At 42.2% G+C, this 16787-nt stretch overlaps 1 protein-coding gene across 1 annotated transcript in view; it reads left to right on the top strand.

Annotated features, from left to right (window-relative positions):
- Positions 1-16551, top strand: part of LOC138951809 (BTB/POZ domain-containing protein 7-like) — a 31975-nt gene extending 15424 nt beyond the window's left edge. The window contains exons 2-8 of the mRNA XM_070323359.1: positions 1491-2694; positions 3344-3552; positions 4189-4264; positions 6504-6811; positions 7125-7305; positions 7773-8416; positions 9130-16551. Of these exons, the coding sequence (XP_070179460.1) occupies positions 1560-2694; positions 3344-3552; positions 4189-4264; positions 6504-6811; positions 7125-7305; positions 7773-8416; positions 9130-9306 (2730 nt within the window). The 5' untranslated portion in view covers positions 1491-1559 and the 3' untranslated portion in view covers positions 9307-16551. The remainder of the gene's footprint in view (positions 1-1490; positions 2695-3343; positions 3553-4188; positions 4265-6503; positions 6812-7124; positions 7306-7772; positions 8417-9129) is intronic.
- Positions 16552-16787: the final 236 nt, after the last annotated feature.

A 16787-nucleotide genomic window follows, 5' to 3' on the forward strand; every position in this document is an offset into this window, starting at 1 on the left:
AGTCTTAAAACGGGGTACCACTGTCATACAACAACTGCTGAGTGTTCAGAGGATCCCTTAAAAAATTAAAAAATTCCTCCTTCCCTCCTGCGAGGAGGAGGTTGCACTCTGATTAACTGGTCTACCCTGACTGCCGCTGATATCTGATCATCTCTAACAAGCGGTCTGGCTCCAGGGCAGGGTGCTGGCAGTGCCCCCTAGAGGTGAGTTATGGCCGCTCATCAAAGGGAGGATGATCAGGTGCTGACAGCTTTGCGGTCTTCTGTGGTCATCATGTCTGCCTGCACTGTCTCCCCTCCCTGCGTCTGGTCTCTGGGTCGTCTGGTCTCTGGGTCCATTGCTTGGGTTTATTTCATCCCTTGCCTGGGGTTATTTCAGTACACCACACTAAACTTAGCATGTACAGTGCACATACTGAACTCTTTTGAAGATGAAACTTTGTTTCTGCTTTGCTCATGTTTGTTGTTTTGCTTTGAAGCTGGTTAACATGTTGTACGCGGTTACAGGGATTTTGTTTTAGGCTTGGTGTGGGATAAGAACTAGTAGTGTTTTATAAAATCGATTTTAAAAAGCAGTAGGTTTTGATAAGGGAACACTGATCATTGCTGGATGCTTTATTTGATAGATTAGTTCGAGATTAGTGGGTAATCATTGTATAGTTAGCTTACTTTGTTTGTACAGCAATTGTACTACTGCCCATGTTCTTGTGAAAACCACTGATAGGATTACAGTGTTAATGAACAGACACAGTGGATGCTAGTCTGAAGTGTGCCTTTACTGTGTGTTCAGTTACTTTCACAACAGGGTCATTTTTAAGTTAGAGGCATTAATTACACCAAGCGACAATAAAATATGTCCTTACTTTGAAGTTATAGTCTCTCACAAGAAACCTTATTTTCAGAGTGCTGATAAAAACATTATCTTGATTGAAATGGTCTCTAAGAATTAGGTTGCCTTAATTGATTAACCTGTTGAACTTGGAGATAGTTTATTCTTCTGCATTAAATTTTAGTTTTGATGATCTGCTGATGTCAGTGTCAGGTTCATTTAATTCTCCCCTGGTATGTAGCAGCTGTGTCTGTGTGCTCCTGATGTCTTCCTACTCAGCGCTAAAAGTCCACAAAATGGGGCACTCGCCTTTGGCTAGTACTTCTCATAATTTACTAGCCAGAGAGCAAATTTTACTTGCCAAACCAACCATTTCAATTCAGTGTTTCAGCAACTTTACTTGCCTTTGGCGAGTTGATTAACAATTTTACTCGTCATTTACAGATTTCTACTCGCCATGGCGAGTAAAATACTTGCCACTTTCAGGCCTGCTACTAGTACTAAGCAGCCACCTGGTTTTATTTGTTTGGTCTGCTTGGTCTTTATGCTCCGTAGTTTTAATGAATCAGGCGACAATGCAGAATTTGCAAGGAAAGGTATTCCTTCTATCCTGTATCATTTCTTGAACATGATTGTAACTGTGCTCTCTTTTTCTGTTGCAGATGAACCACAATCAAAATGACATGACAGGAATAAAAGACGCATAAAGAGATTGACATCAGACTTGAACCATGGGAGCCAACACCTCGCTTCCAGACCGCTCACAGTCGGGGTCCCGCTCAGCCCTGGCTCGACTCTACACGGGTTATGGGGTTCCCGACACTGAGGTGGCCATGCGTGAGAAAAAGAAGAAGGCGTCCAAGTTTGCCACGCTGCGCAAGAAGTTGATACGAATGAGACGACACAGTCGCTCTCAGGACTACGCCAAGGCGCTGCGGGAAATGATCTCCGCTTGGTCGGTTAGGGATGTTGCTGGTCTTGTCCAGGAGTATGAAGCAGCCGCTGCTCTCAAAGAACTTCATGTTGCCGCCAACTTTGCTCGACCCACCGCTCGGACGCTTCGGCAGGACCTGTCAACGCTTTACGACTGTAAATTCTGTACGGACGTGGATTTGATTTACAAAGGGACGTGTTTCCCAGCACACAGGGCAATTCTGGCTTCACGGAGCCCCTTCTTTAGGAACTTGCTGTCTCGGTACCCAGAGTTTGGGGCACAAGTGCCCATCAAATTGAAAACACCTGGCGTGGACCTTCCCCTCTTCTCCGCCCTATTGCACTACCTCTACACTGATGAGCTCAACACAAAAGATTTGCATTTAGAAAACGGTGAGATTTTGGCTCGCCTGGCTAGCGAGTTTGGCGTGCCGAACGCCCTTGAACACGACTTGAAGACGTTGCTAGACAGCGGTGACTACAGTGACGCGTTGTTGGTCTTTTCTAACGAGGATCACTCTGACGGGCTGTCGGCCAGCCAAGGGGAGGGCACTGCCCAGGCCACAAGGACTTCAAAGTATGAGTTCCCCTGTCACAAAGCGATCCTGGCAGCCCGTTCCCCCTTCTTCCGTAACCTCATCAACCGCCGAGCAAAGTCCGGGGAGGAGGCCACAGAGAGAGCCCTGCGAGCTCCTTCAAGGATTGTGCTTGACGAGAGCGTGATTCCCCGTCGTTACGCGCGTGTTATTCTGGGTGCATTGTACCACGATGTGGTGGATATGTCGAGCGTGATGCGGGGGTCCACCAGCATGTGCAGCCTGAGTGAGATCCAGGCCATGGTGTCGACGGGCAAGTGTCACATGACGGTGGTGGACGAGGCCATGGAGGTCTACCAGATCGGCCTGTTCCTCGACTTCCAGGTCCTGTCTCAAGGTGAGTTTAGCTTGACGTTTGTGTCAAGAGTTTGGGTATCAGTATCACTATCGGTGTTCTTGTTCACATAAAAAGTGCAAGCTGTGATTGTGGGGTACAAGGTAGTTGAACTAACCTGTAACCATGTGAAATTGTAATGGGATGCTAACTTCAAACTCTGTGTATCAGCGGTGAAGATTGTGTGAAATCATTTCTTTGCTGATCTGTTCTGTTCATCGCTAAAGCACAATATTTGTGTGTGATGTTAAGGGTAAAACTTTGTTCGCTGAGAAAACTTACAGTGTTATGTTTTGGAAAAAAATTACATTGGACATTTTTACTTTTGGAGAGACTTGATCATGTAGACATGATTGATCTGTGGTTTCTGACATTGCTTTAAAAAAAAATGTATTGTTTTGTTTTAAATAAAAAATGTATTGTTTTTCTTTCTTCGGATTTATCTTTTGAATTAGGAATTGCTAATGATAAGAAATATGCTATTTGTGCACAAGCCATCGACATGTGATACCTGAACTTCGCAGTCACATACAGTGATACACTGTGTAAGTGTGTTGTGATATCAATCACGGTACAACTACTAGTACTACAAGTACATACCACAAAAATGAAATGAAGACCCCAGATAACATTTTACACTCTATTCACACAGGTTGTGAGGACGTGATGGTGGACAACCTGTGTGTGGAGAACGTGGTGAGCATGCGGGGCTGGGGTCGGGAGGCGCACGGCTCGCAGTGGGTGGCCAGGCAGGCGCACCACTACCTGACGGAGGAGTTCCTGCAGGTGGCCCACTCCAGTGTCCTCCACGACCTCTCCAAGGACTACCTCAAGGACATCCTCTCCTCCGACTTTCTGCAGGTGAGTTTGGCTGAAGGATGGCCCTCGATTGTTTGGAAATGACTCTGTCGGGTTTGTATGGGTTGTGAAACTAAAAGAGTGAGTACCCTTGCTTTTGCTCGGACAAATATTGACATGTCGTGCTTCCTGTACACGTGTTTGAGAGTGAAACACACCCCCTCGCTAGTGACTGGCTTATAATGTCTCGTAGGAAATAATGTCACATGGGGAAAATTTCCCACGTTACATTGCAGGCCAGTCGCTAGCGAGAGGGTGTGTGAAATTGACTGTTTACGACATGGCAGCATTGGGTTCTGACTCCTGAGTCCTTAATGTGAAGATATGCCTTTAGTTAAGTAGAATATGCTATGACGTGAAAATCTGCATGTGAATGTGTGGCTGATTCTTATTCACCCATGCATAGAGTCAGAAAGGGCAAGAGTGTGAAAAAATGTGACATTTGGATACAAACATACAGACTTATGAAAAGAATTAGATAGAATGATTGCATTTTGCTCTGTATGCTGAGGAATGATAACTACAAATATGTCTCTCCTTCTTTAGTGTTGATAGTAGATCACTACCTCAAAGACCCAAGACATGCTTCCAACATTTCTGATTTATTTTTGATTCTGAATATATTTTTGATGATTGCAGGCAGGAGAAGTGGAAGTGCTATCTGCAGTATTGAAGTGGGGGGAACATCAACTAGTGAGACGCATCGAGGAAAGAGGTATGTAGACATTCCATGCAGTCAGTGGTTCAAGTCCTCATGCTTTGAGTGTATCATTTAAAGGTTTGCTGATAGTAACAGAGTTTTAGGGAAAGAGGGAATGGAAGAAACTCAGCAGGGACGTAAGGCTGTCTTGATTTAGTTTGGTGTTTCTGATGAAGCTTTTAAAAAAGAAAAAGAAAAAAAAAGAACAGAAAAAAAGAAGAATGCACAGGGAGAGGGGAAGCATTTATTATTCATAGGTTGCGAAATGTCTTAATTGAGTTCTGGGAAGGAAGCTTTAATTGAGGAGATGAAAAACAATTGGCGGAAAGCGTTATGAAAGGAGTTGAATTCTCACACCGTAAACCGTGGTTGCATTAGGCAAATCTGTCCGAAGCGGTTACACCCGTATTTGTCTGTCCGAAAGGAGACACGTGACGTAAGTTTCTGCACAAAATCCCCTGTAATTCCTCACAAATGACATATCATCACAAAACTACCGTTTGTACTTTGGCCTAAGGTGTAATAGCATCATATCATCGATTTGTTTCATTGCTTCAATGTGTTTGTGAACGTTGGCCTTCAAGTATTTACACATTTCAAGCGCATTATGTGCAAATTTTGACTTTCCGCAGTTACTAGGGAAATTCAAGCACATGAGAAAGGCTACACGCGATTGTAATGTGATCTATGGTCATTCCTTGACATCTGGGTCAGATGGTATGATTTAAAGTGGTGCAGGAGCGTCATATTTCATGAATCTGTGAAGACATTCAAAGATTTGTCGGTTGCGCATCTCCGAAGTCTCTGTGTTTTTCTGGTTGCACACCCCTGAAGCAATCGGTTGCACACCGCCGAAGATATTTCAAAGAAATAAACAGGAATCTATTTGTGTCCGCCTCTGGGTATGTTCCAAATTGGTATGGAAAATCATGTATATCTGCTTGTCTGTGCCGATTTGGTGTACACAATATATATATATCTTTCTCTCTATATATCTATCTATCTCTCTCTCTCTCTCTCTCTCTCTGTCTGTGTCTCTGTCTCTCTCATCTGTCTCTCTCTTTGTCTCTCTCTGTCTCTCTCTCTACAGGAGTCGGTACAAAGTTGACATCGAGAAATACATATATATGGGATACAAATCATACAGCTTCATGACTGCAAGCCATTCAATGCTTTAACTGATTGGGCTACCCAGGAGCTTATGTGTGTGTGTGTGTGTGTGTGTGTGTGTGTGTGTGTGTTAACCTCTTGTTCCTGGCTTGTTTTGGATTTGTAACCATTTTATGATTTTTTTCCTCATTTCAGGTAATGGAGTTCAAGTGCTATTACTGTCTGGACCTTTTTTCAAGACTAGCACAAGTAGTACAACATATTACAGAGCAACATAGTGGTTAACCGTAGCAAGTTTTGTTGCATTTTGTGGTTGTATGACAATTGCTCACAGGACAAATGCTCACACGGACAAATGCACACACACACACGCACGCACACACACAAAATTGCACTGAATTCATGTGCATGCCTTGTCAGATGCGAAAATGTCACTTTGGAGCATGAAAATCACACACACAAAAATATAAAAAAATCCTCCGGGCGGCCCCAAAAATTGGGGCGGGCGCTGACGATCAACATTATTAATTCTATTTAGCATAATGTAGGCAAAATAGAAAGGAAATGTTTCGGCGGTGCGCAACCGAAACAAAGCTAAAACTTCGGAGATGCGCAACCATGCAGCCACTTCAGAGATGCGCAACCGACAAATCTTTGAATGTCTTGACAGATTCATGAAATATGACGCTCCTGCACCACTTTAAATCATACCATCTGACCCAGATGTCAAGAAATGACCATAGATCACATTACAATCGCGTGTAGCCTTTCTCGTGTGCTTGAATTTCCCTGGTAACTGCGGAAAGTCAAAATTTGCACATAATGCGCTTAAAATGTGTAAATACTTGAAGGCCAACGTTCACAAACACATTGAAGCAATGAAACAAATCGATGATATGATGCTATGACACCTCAGGCCAAAGTACAAACGGTAGTTTTGTGATGATATGTCATTTGTGAGGAATTACAGGTGATTTTGTGCAGAAACTTACGTCGCATGTCTCCCTTCGGACAGACAAATACGGGTGCAACCGCTTCGGACAGATTTGCCTAGTGTGTCCACGGTATACGGTGTGATTCTAGAGAGGTGGCATGCTCTTCTTCATAGATCCAACAGTTTTTAACTCAAATTGTCATTTTTCAGAACCCAACTTGCTGACCCACACGGCGCACAGTGTGGCCAAGAAAGGTGTGAAGAAACGAGACCTGAACGACGTGGAGCTAAGGGAGATCATCTCAGACCTCCTTCCCTTAGTCAGACTCGATCACGTCATCCCGTCCAACAGCGACATTCTCTCGTCGGCCATCAAACGAGGCCTGATCAGCACACCTCCGTCTCACATGCTGGGCGACGATACCCCGGGCCAGAGGATAGGGGCGTGGACACGTATGCGCAACTGTGGGGTGTTCCAGAAACCCAGGCTGTTCGTGCCTTACTATGAGGAAGCTAAGGTGGGTCTTTTCAGAGCCTTTTTACATGAAGAGTTGGAACGCTCTGCTTTTGTCTGTTGTTTGTTCGGAAATAGCATGGATTTGAAGTTGTTCATAGATTTGATCCTCAGACACCCAATAGACCCTGGAGCCCTCTTTTAAAGCCCCACCCCCAATTTAAGACTCCCACCCTTTTAAGACTTTGTTTTCTCAGATTTTCAATTCATAACCACTGTAAATTTACCCTTCTTTTTAAGACCTGATTTTCTTTGGAGGTCTTAAAAGGGGGGTTCCACTGTACCCCAAACCAACCAAAATATGGTGTGTGTCACAGGCGGTGTTGGAAGACATGGTGGTGTCAGCAGCCCAGGAGCAGGACACCAGTGGTGTGCGCATGCTGCACATGTCGGCCATACCCGACACGCTGTACATGGTGGATGAACAGCATTGCTCCTCCGCCCCCTACGCTGTCTCCCCCGTCTCCACTGTCGACATCATCGCTGGCACCATACCTGGTAAGCTTGGGTGTTGGCTTCAGTGTTTAGTTGAATCTGCTCTGTGTGAATTGGATAAGGTTTTTTTCTGTTAGAGAGAGTTGTTTTCTTTGATGGATATGATGAGTAGATAGCTGGTTCTGTTGCTATCTGTACAGTTTTGTGCTAAAAAATCGTTGAATTATCAGAACAACTTTTTTTTGTATGCTAATGTAGGGTGTGGTAGGTTTGAAATCAAAGAGCTGCAGTAAGATAAAGGAAAGATAACATCCATGCACATTTGATTTTGTGCATTGAAAGTACTAACAGTCTCATAGGGCAGCAAAAGAACTGTCAATTGTTATTTAAAATGTGTGTATGTCCTGCATTTAGACATTGAGCAGCATTTCATGTGTCTTCTGGTGAAGCATACTTCTAATAATTTGAATTGAGTACTAAATCAATCAATATCTATTCCCTTCTCTTACACTATAATGTATTCTTTCCAGTACCGGACCGGGGAACGTTCCTACTGATGGTACAGCGGGAGCAGGAGCTGGAGCAGTCGGCCGTAGCCCAGCGCTCCTTTGCCCTCACCTGCACAGACCGTCGCGCCGCTCGACACCAGCTGCAGCTGAGAGTGGTACGAGAAGTTGGGCTTCCGGACACCGCCACAGAGGTGTTACAGAACGCCCACTTCTACTACCCCGCGTCTTCGTCTTCTTCAGCCCAGGGGTCCCACCCCCACCTCCATCCTGCCATGCAGCACCACCCACCAGCCCTCCCCCATCCCCATCACCCCCGCTTAGCGCAGCCACTCAACCTTCACTCCTTCGCTTCCTCTTCTTCTTCTTCTCACATCACGCAGCGTTCGCGGAGTCGGGTCAGCTGTAGCGGCAGCATCAGTGGAGGCAGCGGCAACGGGTCTGTCCACTCCAATATCAGCAGGGACCGTAGCAGCAGCAGTGTGTGTGGTCTTGGTGGTGGAGGAAGAGGAGGGGCTGGGGTGGACCATGGAGGGGGGTGCGGAGGGGTGGGTGCGGCCCCCTTGGCCACCATGCAGCTGGACCTGATGTACCACACGTCGCCGTCCCACCGCGCCAAGATGAGTCCCACCACCGCTTCCCCCACCAGCTCCTACAGCCCCTTAGAGGTAGGTGTCTCACTTTTTGACTCACCTGAATACAGTGGAACCTCTTGGCTTAGACCCTCCTCTGTAAGACCCCTACTACGTACTGTAAAACCTCATTTTCTCAAGACTTCTTCAAAGTGTCACTGAATTTCGCTCCATTAACAGACTCCTCTACAAAGACCTGACATTTTTTGTAGATTTTAGGAGGTCTAAACATAGAGGTACCACTGTAATTTGGTAGAAATGGTGCTGTTTGGTACTGTAGTGTTTGGGTGTATAGTTTTCCTTACAGTAAATCGAACTTCTGAAATGTTTGCTGCTAGACTGCTCAAACTGGACCACTTACAGCCTTTCACGATCTTCGTCTTTTTGTTGCACAAAGTTTGGACGTCCTCCATATTTCTTTCTCAAGGTCATTGCAACAGTGAAACCCCCGTTTACGAAATCAGACAGTCAAAATTTTGACAAAATTGTTTAATCGCTAGGGTGAGTCTAAAACCGGTCCCAACCTTATGAGTACAACAAAAATGGGTTTTTTGCTCACAGATTTGGTCGAGACACTCGTGTAAATGCTGTAGTTAGTAATAGTCAAAGGCATGAGAAATATTTCATTGCAAGAGCAAGAATTGCTTCCCTTGACTTGTTACCCTGTTTGTCTCAACTTTGACATATTGTGTTCATCTGTGCTTTTTACTTTATATTAAAATTTAAAGCCATCTTTTTGTGTGCTGCAGACGGAGACAGGCAGCGACGGTGTTATGAGTGACATAATGCCAGACATTGCTATGGCAACGCCCTCACTGGGTCAGTTGAGTCTTAATGATGAACTTCAGCTGGATATAGGCGACGGCGGGAGTCACGGAAGTCATGGCAGTCGGGGTAGCAGTCGACAGAACACCTTGTACATTTGAACAGCCGGCATGAGAGCTGTTTGTGTTATAACATGGTTATTAAAGACACATTCTTTCTCATGTAAATGATCGTGTTCACCACCAAATATCTGTTTTAAGTTTTTTAGATGAAATAAGAGCAACTTTCAACTTTGACACATTCCAAAAGTGAACAGCCTGGCTGATTCCTGTGTAGAGTAGGAATTTTCTGAATGAACCAATATTTCCACCCTGCACAGAAAGTAGCCACAGTATTGAGTTTTGGTATGTGTTCAAGTGGAAGAATGCTTGTATCATATGTAAAAGCTCGGACAGATTTGTGGTGGTGTACATGATCGTTTACATAAGAAGGGCTGTTCTTTCAAGTTCTTAATACTAATAGTCTCATGATGGTAGCTGTCTCTGGGTAAAAACTGAATAACTTTGGCAAATACAGGGGATTTTTGAAAAGGTTTATGAGTGGACTGTTATTCACAAGTAAACCTTGTTCAGAGACGGGACATGATGTGATGTCTGGCTGTCAGTAATGAAAGGATTAGTTATGAAAGGGTTATCTGGGAAGTGTGTCCGAGTATGTTGTGTGGAGTATGTTGTGTAAACACTTTTATGGAAAAATGATCCGAAGGAGACGTAGGTTGCGGTTCGTCTTGACTGTTTACATTGGAAGAAAGTTCCTTTACGTGTGCCATGAAACGTTCTCAGTGTGACAAGTATGTTTGTTGGTTGTTGTCATGACCCCATGGCCCAAATCTGATTTATTTTTAATTCACTGAGAGAGAAAATACATTGTATGTGCCAGTGTTGTTTTATTTCATCACTGTGTTGGGTATCGTTAAAACCGCACACAAAGTATGTACATAGTTTTGCGGGTTTTGCTGAAAATGTGTCATGACTGGTGATGTGTTTGCTATGTGGAGTAATGTGTTGTTGTTTTCAGGATCTGATTTTTAGATTTGTGATAAAACGACAGCCTCCTTTGGCTGAAAGTGAAACAAAGTTTATGTGTAACTCTAACATAATGATTATATTTGAGTAGGGTGTTGGTATGGAAGGTGTATTTGCAGTCTTGCTTGTTTCTGCTATTTAAATGTTGCAATTTAAAATACTTTTAGAAGAGAACAACAACTGACTGTCAGACTGGTTGTTAACGAAGCTACAAAAAATTCATTTTCTTGCAAAGTGTTGACTTTTTTCTTCTGAGCAGCAAGCACACGCAGAGCATTGTTTCTATGTACTGGAGTTAAAGTTTTCTTGATGTCTCTCTTTCCTTCACTCTTTCTCTATCTGTCTCTGGTTTCTGAGCTTGTTACTGAGATTCTTATTCTCTCTTTCTGTCTACCTTTCCTTTCTTGGTTGCCAGAACAATTATTCAGTCCTAAGTTTGCTGGGCAGCATTCTGTGCCTTTCAAAATGAGTACAACACAGACTGTGCATGCGAGAGAAATCAGAGATGTGTTATAAGAACACAAACTCAGACTGCCTTTTATTGTACGTCCAGTGTCAGAAACAGCCAATCTCGTTTAGGGCAAAATTGCAGAGGTATGGTTTCTTATGCTTGCATTTATTTCAATTTTCTCCTTGCAAACTTGCCTGTTACAATTCATGAATATTTTCCTACTAATCCAAAGAGTGGATTGCTTTCATTGCAGATGGACGAATTGATAGGGCACAAGATTTGTTCTTGACTTCTTCAGGGCTGATTTGATTTCATACTTGGTTTCAAAGCAAATATTACTTTCTGAAGATTTTGCGGCTATGTTTTAATTCTGTTTTGGGAAAACACATGAACATTTGCATGCAGGCACATTTGTGTGTGCATGAACAGACACACATGCACATTGTGCAAGTGATACACGTGCAAACACACACGTGCACACACACAATCACGCACGCAGACAAACTCATACCTAAAATATGCATACGAAAACTATACGGACAAGATCTGAATTTTTTTAATGATTTTATTCAACGTTGTTGTATTTTGAAAGAAACAATTCTTTAGTCTGGTCTGTTAAATTGTTACTTTTTATGACTTGCATTTTTGACCAAGCATCAAGATGTATTATTGTGTTGTTTAATGTTCCAATTTTGGCTTGTTTGATATGGTCAGTAGTTTGATGTGCCACTTTTTTTCAAGCAATATACATCCCTTACTGCAAACTATCGCATTTTCAAGTTGAATGCTAATTACAGTTGAACTCCTGGAACCTCATCAATGAAAGTAGGTCAAGGTCATTGTAAGTAGTTTGTAATTTGCGCATGGAACCTTAGAAATAAGAATAGGCTTTGAAATTTCTCTTATTCCCTTTACAAAACAAAAACCGTTGTTGCAACATAAAAATCCCTAAAAGCAGTCATTGGTTCGTCGATCACAGGGTTCTTTTTTTTTTCAGCTTGACTTTTAGGTGGTTTTTCTCTGACGCAGTCGAGCAATATTTTCATCAGCAGATGTTTTTCCTCATTTCGTCCTCAAGGAGACAAATGAAAGGTCACATTGTTTTACTCGGTTTGTGCAAGTTTATGTTTGTGTTGTATTTCTGATGAACACTTAAAGCCCGACCTCCTCTACAAAACTTTCCCTACTGTGGTTCCACAGCCTTTATCAGCTAAGCTGTCAACACAAGACCTCTTGCTAGGGGTGGTTTGTTTAGCAGAGTCGATTAGGTTTATAGTAGTGCCAAGACTGTTTGTTTATCTAGCGCGCCCATGCTATCGCCGACTTCTGACAGCTCTTGTAGGCTAGCGTGTACCCTGGAACAAGGAGATTTACGATGCAGGAGCTGTCAGAAGTCGGCGATAGCATGGGCGCGCTAGATAAACAAACAGTCTTATCACTACTATAAATGCCTAATTGACTCCGCTGAACAAACCACCGTTAGCACGAGGTCTTGTGTTGACAGCTTAGCTGATAACGGCTGTGGAACCACAGTAGGAAAAGTTTTGTAGAGGAGGTCGGGCTTTAAGAAAGAATCCCGCAGTGGGGCACTGCGGTTATGAAATTAAAGGCCCCTTCTGTTTTTGGAACCGCAGGAGCTTTCTAGTTTGCTGTTAGGTAGATTTTTGGTTCCTCTTTCCTGTCATGCTCTCTTTTTCTTCATGAATTCTTTTCTTTTTTCTGCCTTCTTGCTCATTCACCTGTATTTTTTCCAAAAATCTCTTCTCTTGCCGCTTGTCTCGCGATTCATGTATAGTTTAATCTGTTAGTGTTCTGATGTAAGTCCAGCAGTAGATAGGTTAAGCCTATTTTAACATACTGGAAACTGGTAATCTTCCAGTAGGTATTAATTTAGTTTTACTAAAGCCTGCTGGGACACAAGTAATGGGTTAGTGCATTTGTAAACAGGAATCGCTTGACAAGTGGCCCCCTTCATCCCCCCCTTCCTCGTCCTGATATGGCTCTGCGTAGTCGGCTGGACGTTAAGCAACAAATAAACAAACAAACAAAAATTTAAGAAAGAAAGACTTGTTGGTTTATATCATCTGTGCAATGCATTGATTCAGAAGGAGCACTGTGCATTACTACTGTTGCAATTTACTCATGTCAGCTGTGTGGGAGCCCCTGGAGCAATTTTTTCATTAGTGCTTTTGTGAACAAGAAACAATTAACAAGTGGCTCTATCCCATCTCCCCCCCCTTTCCCCGTCGTGATATAACCTTCGTGGTTGAAAACGACGTTAAACACCAAATAAAGAAAGAAAGCTGTGTGGGATTATGTGGATAGGGCTCATAATAGAGGAGTTTTTGGGGGGGTTGTTTCAGAAGAAGAGCTTTTCTTTCGCCCTTAACACTATTGTGACTAGCACTGCCACGGCGTTAACGTCCTGCCTGCCCAAGCTTGCCACCAAGAAACTTCCCAAAAATCAGTAACTGTAAAGAAATCTGTCTAGCAAGCTTGAATTAAGTCCAATCACCACCAAATTTTGTGTACTAATTCAAAAATGGATGCCCAGTTCAGTCGTGCTATTTATAAGTTTGTCACGCGATTTGTTTTAGCAAAGGGGGGTGAAAGGGGGATAATTTGTGTTTTTTAACGTTTTTTTGTGTGTGTTTTATTTTCCACTGCTTTTTTTAAAAGTTATTTTTTAACAGAAAGTATTATAAATAATGTTATAACCAAACAAGGTGTAAAACCTATGAATTAGCTGAAATATTGTTAACATTGTACACAGAAATAAGGAGACAGTACAAAGAAAAAAACAAGCAAATCACGCATTCACTCACAGCATCCTGACTCAAATGAAACAAAACTGTAACACTCACCAAATGATGTCTAGGTAATCCATATTGAATATAAGTCACATTTTCACAACAAAGTACCAACTGTACACCTATGAACATTTCCAAAAGGATTAGAAGGCTCCAGCCATCCATTGTTATCAGTGCTGCCACGCCCCCATAGCTCCTGCACGATTCCGAGATACATGTTCGTCTAGCAGTATCACCCCCTACCACGTGTAGTTTGCCGACTCGTACTAGCAACAACGGGACTGTTTCTTCCTCAATATTACTGCTATTATCGCTTTCTTGAGGCTAAAACGACACGATGTATCATGATCTACAGGATCCTCAAGATCCAACATCCGGAGAATCTCCTCCCGTGACAAGGCTCGCCTTCGATTCATTTTTTTTGTTCGAAAACACCACGCAAATCTGCACTAATTTGATCAAGCCGGAAGAGAAAACCACGTGTATCAAGGGAAACAACTCAATTTATTGCAATCTTCAAAAACCGGGAAGCAATCACGAGTCTTGTACCTTGTATGACTGATACTGAAAAATGCGCGTCCCGTCCATGGGCGTGTCAGCGCGGTTACTGATTTATCAGCGTCCCGTCGCGAAAGTGTTAAAGGTGGCATTGTTGGACATTCTTTTTGTAGAGTGTAAAACGTCTCTGTAAAACCTGAAGAAATTATCCTAGTGTAATTCACATATGTAAAAAAAAAAAAGAAGTTCTTATTACAAACAAAACATTTGATTCGTGAGACTACAGGTGTTTTCTTGGGAGGGGGGGGGGAGGGGTAAAAGCAAGAAAAGCCTGTCAACATGTACGTGCCAACTGTTGCTTTAAGTTCTTCGTCTTGGCTTGAACAATGTGGTTTTAAGAACACATACTGAAAATATAGCACAGAGCATGAATTGTGCATATATCTTAGGTGAGCATGTGTTCATAATTATCACACATTAGAATCTTCAGACTTTTGGCTGGAATCAAGACTTTTTTTGCAAGATAGAAGACAGTTTTAGAGCAGTTCCTATGATCTGTTCTCAGGAGAGAAAAAAAGTATTATTTTAGAACCATAGGTCATCTAGGCTAAAGACTTTATCATGTTACAATGTCTGTATATGTAAAACAAAGAGCACCTACAGATCAAATGAAGGGAAATTATAAAATGTGTTAGCTCATCGGGGGAGAATGTTCTCTTACTTCCTTACTCTAATTTTCTGTATAATAATTTTTTTTGCAACGATGAATATTCAATGCATATTTTTACCTTACTTTGCTTGTTGAAATAATTATGCTGCTGGATGTCTATGCATTTTGTTTTTCAAACAAAAGCTGTATTTGCATTTATTTGTGTCTGTGATTGTCTGTTGCTTCCGATTTACCCTTCCTACCAGAGAATTTGTTTTATGAGTTGATGTATGTGATAGCATGTTATACGTTAATACCCAAAGTAGAGACTGCTTCTGTTCTTGTTGAGATTTTTAAGTGGTCGCATCAACATATATTTTGATCTCGGATTCTGTTCTGCATTGCATCACAGGTGTAAAGGACTAGGTAAAAGATATAAAGATATTAATTGTAGATGAGGTGAGTGTGAAATGCTGTTTAGATGAGACGTGTAAATGTTGTGTGCAGGGAAAGACTATTTTGTTGGTCATGTCCTGTTTGACGTATGAAACGTATGGATGTGCCAATCGTTTTTAATTTCCTCATTGTTATTGATATGTAAAGCGAATTAAATTGAATTATTGTGTTGTGTACTTGACATAGTTTAGACATCGTCATGAATTTTATTCTATTCTGCTCTGCTGAATATTATGGGGCTCATTGTGTCAGTGAGTTTGTATCTTCATGAAATTGTATCGGTGTAGTCTAGGATGCATAATCACTTGGATACATGGTCTCTTTGTGGGGTACACAACTTCTGTGTTAAAGACGGCCATGTTTCCACAGCCAGTAATTTGTTATTCCTGTTGTGTTTGTGTATAAAGTTTATGCGAATGTTGGTACGATCTATCAGGACTCTGGAAGTCCTTCTGTCATCACCCAGTTTTCTTCCTTCCCCTCTTTTTCTCTTGCTTTCTCTTTCCCCTCTGCCTGTCTTTGTTTCTTTGCATGAAAACTGACTCTCCTTTCTTTCTCTCTCCTTTCTTTCTCTCTCCTTTCACCCCCCTCCCCCCTGTCTGTTTCTTTGCCTGCAAACTAACTCTTTTATCTCTCTCGTTCTCATTCTTCATGCACATCCACATGTCTGTTTCTTTGCCTAATAACAAACCCCTTTCTCTCTCTAAATCTCTTTAAAAAGGACCTTCCTTCGCATGTGAACAATCATGAACACCACCACGGATCTGTCCTTGATTTGACATTACATGTGATAAAAGCATCCTTTCATTTGGACACACAGTATAACTCTACAGCCTGGCTAGTTTTATGCAGAATAGTATTTTTTTGTTTTTTTTGTTTTGTTTGTTGCAACATTGATTTCATTTTGTTTTTTGATTAGTGCTTTTGTGAACAAGAAACAGTTAACAAGTGGCTCTATCCCATCTCCCCCCTTTCCCCGTCGCGATATAACCTTCGTGGTTGAAAACGACGTTAAACACCAAATAAAGAAAGAAAGATTTCATTTTGTGAGTGATCACTGTCAATCTGTCAAATTCGTTCAGTGAAAAGATCACAATTTGCACAGAAAGTAGTCAGGCTGCTGATTTTTGGTATGTGTTCAAGTGGGAGGGTGCTCTTGTGTGTAAAATCCTGGCCAAACTCTGTGGTGGTGTGCATGAATGTAATTATACATTTCATCGGGGGGAGGTGGTGTCTTTGATCAAATGAATCATCGCAGCTGAAACATAAAACAAAGGTCTGGATGTTGTTTACGTTTTGTCCATGCAGGGTGTTTCTCATGTCATGAAATTTCACTTGTTTCTTGTCAGCATTTTCATTATCACCATCGATGTCACTTTGTTTTGGCTTGACAAGTGCACTTGTGATAAACCTGATTGTACTTAAACAAGAAATACAGTTTCAGAAGATGAAAGGTGGCTTGTCTTGTCTGTGTTTTTAGTGGGAGAATGAGTGTGATTGGTGTGGTTAAAGCTGAGGGGTATTGTTAAAACTAGAATTGGTTTACATAAGAGAGATATCCAGGCTAAGTCAAGGACAGTCCAAAACTCAAAGCCAATGGTGTCCTTGTTACATTTAGTCAAGTTTTGACTAAATGTTTTAACATAGAGGGGGAATCGAGACGAGGGTCGTGGTGTCTGTGTGTGTGTGTGTG

This window comes from Littorina saxatilis, linkage group LG17 (assembly GCF_037325665.1).
Source record: "Littorina saxatilis isolate snail1 linkage group LG17, US_GU_Lsax_2.0, whole genome shotgun sequence".
In the NCBI taxonomy this organism is placed as follows: domain Eukaryota; kingdom Metazoa; phylum Mollusca; class Gastropoda; order Littorinimorpha; family Littorinidae; genus Littorina; species Littorina saxatilis.